This window comes from Cupressus sempervirens, chromosome 8 (assembly GCF_028749045.1).
Source record: "Cupressus sempervirens isolate cs-2001-9-10 chromosome 8, ASM2874904v1, whole genome shotgun sequence".
Lineage (NCBI taxonomy): Eukaryota > Viridiplantae > Streptophyta > Pinopsida > Cupressales > Cupressaceae > Cupressus > Cupressus sempervirens.
In genome coordinates this window covers 850980181-850986180 of record NC_143125.1, presented here as the reverse complement: position 1 = coordinate 850986180, position 6000 = coordinate 850980181, and the positions used below count along the sequence as shown (strand labels likewise).

The 6000-nt window shown below is 37.8% G+C and overlaps 1 protein-coding gene across 2 annotated transcripts in view; it reads left to right on the top strand.

Annotated features, from left to right (window-relative positions):
- Positions 1 to 3998: 3998 nt before the first annotated feature.
- LOC149545092 (putative LRR receptor-like serine/threonine-protein kinase At1g53440) overlaps positions 3999 to 6000 on the top strand; it is a 180407-nt gene continuing 178405 nt past the window's right edge. For both annotated transcript variants that reach the window (XM_089795588.1, XM_089795587.1), the window contains exons 1-3: positions 3999 to 4329; positions 4439 to 4580; positions 4668 to 4739. In XM_089795588.1, coding sequence (XP_089651714.1) covers positions 4227 to 4329; positions 4439 to 4580; positions 4668 to 4739 — 317 coding nt within the window. In that variant the 5' untranslated portion in view covers positions 3999 to 4226. The remainder of the gene's footprint in view (positions 4330 to 4438; positions 4581 to 4667; positions 4740 to 6000) is intronic.

Here is a 6000-nt window from a genome sequence, read left to right as displayed (position 1 = left end):
TCCCCAAATTTGTTTTCCCTACCCAAACTGCTTTTGCGAAGGGTAGATATATATTAGAAAACCTTATTACTAGCTGGGAAGCTCTTAATTGGGCTAAACATACTAAGCAAAATGTTTCTATGTTTTTGTTGGATTTTGAAAAGGCTTATGACAGAATTGAGTAGAATTTTATTAACATGATGCTCAAGGCTTTTGGTTTCCCGTCTTACTTTTGTGGTATTGTTAAAACTCTTCTCAAGGATGCCTATGCTCAAGTTGATGTTAACGGATCCCTGTCTACCCCTTTCCCTTTGGGAAGATCTATTAGACAAGGGTGCCCTCTTGCTCCCGCTCTTTTTGTTATTGCCTCTGAAGCCCTTTTTTATTGGTATCATCCTTCCTAATAATAAGGAGATTATAAACTGTCAGTTTGTTGATGATACTTCCTTGTTACATGAAGCCTCTGAAGAGAATTTTGTTGCCATGATCAATAAACTTAACTTCTTCTGTAAAATTTTTGGAGCTAGATTATCTCATGCCAAATCTATTTGTCTTGGTTGGGATGATCAACCTCCTAATTGGTTTAGTAAATTTGATTTCCAATGGGGTGGTCACTCTAAAATTGTCAAATATTTGGGTATCCCCTTCTCTATTGATCCCTCTTTAAAAGAGATGTAGGGTTGGGTCAAGGATAAGATCCATAATAAGCTGAACAAGTGGCACAATAGGTCTCTATCTCTTGCTGAAAGAATCCAAGTTTCCCAAAAGATTTTTTCTTCTTTTAATATATATATTATGCCTCTGCTTAGATGTTTAATGACTACCAAGTTTTGGAAATCCAGAAAGCTATTAGAAATTATCTCTGGTCTGATGGGAAGGGCAATAAAAAGTTGCATTCTGTCAATTGGAATTGGTGTCGTGTTGATAAGCTCCTTGGGGGCTTGGGGTTGAAAGATCTACGACTTTGTGGTCTTGCTTTAGCCTCCAAATGGATCTTTCATGCCTTAGAGGGAGATGATCCTTGGAAAGTTTTGATTCGTAATAATATTGAGAGGGGATATCCTAAAAATGCTAAATTCTAGAAAAATCTTCCTTTCACTGATCTCATTTGTGGTGAATTTCCCATTATAGTTCAAGGCTCGGTGGTTTTTAAATCCACCTGGAAAGCTTGGAACCTTGTTAGGCAATTCATCACTAACAAAGACTTCTATGATAATAAAACCCTCCATGGTGAAAGATCCATTTGGTGGAACCTTAAGCTTGGTAATAAACCCCTTGCTCTTACCCAAGGGTGCTCGGCTAAGTATTGGACTAACCTTGGAATCAAGTAATTCATTGATATCTTTGAAATGGACAGACTTATCCCTTGGGATGTTTTAAAGAATAAATTTAAACTTCCTGACTCTCATAAAAAGATTTATAGTATGATTGTTAAAGCTAGTAAAGATATCCCTACCCTTTGTCATGTGGACTCTAATAGTTATTTGAAGATAAAATGGCCTGATGGTATCATCATCTCCAAACTTAAAGCAAAGAATATTTATTCTGTTTTAAATTATAATGTTGACATCATCAATCATATTAACAATATTTGGAATACCGATTTGGATATTTCTTCTTGGATGAAGTTTTTTGATTATCTTTGGAAAAGTTCTATTGATCCTAAAATTAAATGTTTTAAATGGTTACTTATTCTCAATAAGCTACCTATTAGGAACTCTTTCTCTGATATTAACTATTTCAACATTTGTAAAACCCCAGAAACGGGAAAGCATATTTTCTTTGAGTGCACTTTTGCCAAAGAGGTTTGGTTAATGTTTGGTATTTCTATCCCTTCTAATTTCAGTATTTTTGAAGTTATTATTGGCTTTATCTCTAATATCATCTAAGTCTAGTCTTTCCTCTTCTTATCCGAGACTAGGGCAACCTTGTTGCTAAAAACATCTTCCTCGTGTCGTCTTCATTTAAACTTCTTTGAAATAGTGTTGTCTCAACACTATGTCAAAGAGGGGCAAAATGTAGACACCTAAATTTGATTACATTGCTTTGGTAATCCTATTTAGTTATCTCTAAAGGCATCATTAATGAAATTCCTATTTAATTAATCCTTTGCCATCCCCTAGCTGATTAATTTAATTAATCATCTATAGTCCTAATTGATAAATCAAATAACCTATTATTTATCAATTAAATCCTATTCTTCTATCTAAATCCAAAATCTCCATTTATTAAATAAACCTATTTGATAAATAAAACCCTCAAATCTAATAACCCTTAACCTATTCCTAAACCCTCTTTTTAGCCTAATCCACCCCATCCACCCATACTAACCAAGCTTAGTCACTAACTCACCCACCCTCATGAATGCCATCCACTTGCAAATCTCTAACATCCCTAATCTAATCCTAAACCCAAGCCTAATCCACCCCTTAATGTTGTCACATTCCCTAAACAAGCTTAAGACTTTCTTAAGCCAAAGAAAGTCAACAATCTCAACTCCCTCCAAAATATCCCAACCACCCAACAATGAATGCTCTTACAAAAGCCATAAAGACTCTTACAAGCTCTTACAAGCTATAATGAAGGGTCTTTATGAGGATATTATCCTTTGAGCCTCCTTTGTTGACTCATCCTTCCCCTTTCCTCCATCCATTCACCTTGTGACATGTGTCACTCTCTGATTGGTGCTAAACAAACACAATCCATGTGCTCCCTTTTTGAGTGCATCCTAGCCCTCCTTAAGCTTTCATCTTTCCTTCCATCTTAGCCCTCCATCCCTCAAGCCCTTAGCCTATAAATTGAATCCCCTCCCAAGCCATTTCATCACAATCTTGGAGCTAAAGTTATAATGCCCTTTTGAGAGCCAAAAGCCATCAACCATACCCTTATGATGCCAAATTGAGAGCTCACAAAGCTACCAATTTGCCATTTTCATCTCCATTGAAGCTAGTTTTTGGGAACCTTGAGCATACATCCCAATCTTTAGACCCATCTAGCAAGCAAGGAGCTAAATCCCATTGGGAGAGTCCATTCATTTGGCTCACATTTCCAATTGGGGTTTTCCTCTTTAGTCTCTCATTTATGTTATGGTTTATATGCTAGTTAATGCTTTTGTTTTTGAATAGATTAGTATTACTTGCTAACATATTTCTCATATACAAATATGTTTTGGGATATTACCTCAGCTAACATTTTATGGCAAATTTGGAAGTGCATAAATGAAGAAAGGTTTCAAAATATCCCCAGAATGCTTACTGAGGTTTTTCGAAGTCTCACATACTTTAAAATTTTTTCGCAGATTCAAATGACCGTGAAAATCGACAAGGCTAAATTCAAAAGGCTGCTCAAGGACGGTCATGCTACCTTTTTTGCGAATGAGGTTAATAATGGATATTTCTGGAGGCTGCCCTTGGATAATATACATGCTTTCATTCAAATCTTCAATAGGTTCAGCAAAGAGATTAAAAGAAGACCTCACAATGCTTCTAGTGAGATGATTTACATGCGGAATCAAATTCAAGATCCAAAAAGCGTGGTGTGGATGGATGGCCCTTTGGGCTGGGTGGCTTGGGTGGACACCTAGGTTGTTGTGCTTTACTTGGTGTCATGGTTTATGATTTTGTTCGGTTGTTTCGTTGTATATACTTCATTTTTGAAGGTGTGAAGCTTGGCCTATGAACTTTGATGCTCTGCGATCCCCTGTATTTTTTTGATCTCTTTATTTCTAATATAAAAAAATATAGATTTTAATAAACATAAATTTTGAAACCATAAATATGGACTATATTTGATTACACGCTCAATATGCATTAGGCTATCTAAATTGAAAGTGAAAAGAGAAATAGGGAACGCAATCAAACCTTCAGGTCCCCCATGTCGTCTATCGCCTTCAATGAGCCAACGTTATCGGTGACAAATCGCCAAACCAGGGCAGCGGCACTCAAAAATTTAAACTCCGTCAGCAATCAGAGAAAGTGCCATAATAGGCAACTAACAAAAATTCACGTTACAAATCCTTCAAGTGTAATGTAGTCTTTGACGATTCCACGTTACATTCCTTCTGTTCACAATTCCTGGTGTCCTTCACATCATTGATGAGTGAGCTGAATTGACTACGTCTCTGTGGACGTCGGTGGGCTCACATCCTCTGCCCTGAAAATGCCACACGATTTTAAATTACACAACTTTAGTGTTTACAGGGCACAACAATCGATGTCCTCTTGTGGTTGTCTGTGCAAGCTCTGCTTATGGCTTCCCATTTCAAGTCCACCATCTTACTTATCTTTTGCACCGCGTTTCTGGATTGTCTTTTCGAACAAGCTGAAACTGCAACGACACCTAAGGATGAAAGTACATAACAATTTTATAGACTACTTTCAATTTATTGCTCTTATCTGGAGTCAAATTCTGTATTCAGACTTGCGATTTTGTTAATTTTTGTGGTGGGTGCTGCTAACAGTTGAGGCACTCGTCACAATTGGAAAGGCACTGGGTAAAGGAGATTGGAACTTCACCGTGGATCCCTGTGCAGAACCCATTAGAAAGGAGTTGGGTTGTAACTGTGCATACCAAACTCAGACCGTTTGTCATGTTATCAACATGTATGTTCGTTGTTTTTATGTGAGGGGAATACAATTATGTTTTGAAGTAACGAAATGTATTCTGAGGGTTTGATTCTTTGGTTGCAGAACACTTCTTAACCTCAATCTCACCGGAACGCTTCCCCCACAACTAGAAAATCTGTCACATCTTCAGAGCCTGTGAGTAAGACTAATTATACATCTGATATATTAATATGATAGAAAGTTACATAGGTAAGGGTATCTTTTAGGTTGTAGCCACAGCCCAAGCTTGTAAAAGACATACCCTTATCCAAGCATTCAACAAAGGGACCGCTTTCAATTATCTTACTTGTTTAATGAGGCATACAACCCCAATTTCTCCACGTTTGAACCTGTAAACTCAACTTCAGAGTTCATTCGACCCCATTTCTCAACTGTCCGAAGTTCTTTTACTCTACGGTTGTCGAAACAGTTATGACAAATAAGTTCTGCGGATTAACTGCCTAGAGTATTTGATATGGGAGTTATTTTGGTTTGAGCCATCTCTCATGGGAGCAGTGAGATTTTAAAGAAATGATTAAAGCTACTTGAAGGTTCATTTTATTGGAACAGCTCGAGTTTGTTTGATGGCGAAAGCATGCGTACTCCATAATGCCAATTATGTTGAAGCGGAAGGGCTACTAGGGTTGTGCACGTCAAGATAATCTATAGTTAAATGTATAAACAATTCCCTTGTGGAGTGCTTGCATAACGAGGGTCCAATCCACCAAATTAATGTCTCACTAGGTGACAAAGATGGCCCAAGGATGCTAGCTTACCTTCACATTTATTCAGTGTTATTCAGTGTAACACTATTACAGGGGTAAGTTGGGGCGAAGGGACGCCGAGATGAGTTTCTGAGATGGGGGAAAATGGGCTTCATTTGTGGGACGGTGGGGGACAGCGGCAAGGGGAGGACGGGGCAGGGAGGGGCGTTGTATAGCATTATGAAATGACGTTTTCACGGAGCATGCCAAATTAAAATACTTGAATATAGCAAAATCACAACATGAACTAGAACCATTGAACATTCAACATAGTTACATATTACATACCCAATAGTAATATTGAAAAATATAAATTCAAATATAAGTTCAAGTACCCATCACAGCGGCAGCATGGTTGCAGAATGGTGGAGGTGGAGGTACTTGGGTACTCAAGTACTTGGTGCAAGAATGTCTTGGGGATGGGTACTTCAAGGTTTGCCAAGGGGGTGCAAGTCCCTGTGTTATACTACATTTATTTGAACCTACCTCTTCACCACTCCGAGGAACAGCATAATAGAACGTTTCAAGTTTGTTTGATGGTAAAGAAATACGTACTCCATAATGCAATTGGCATATTTAAATCATACACCGAATTCATGTCCCACTTGGTCATAGTGATGGCCTAAGGATACTACCTTACCTTAACATTTATT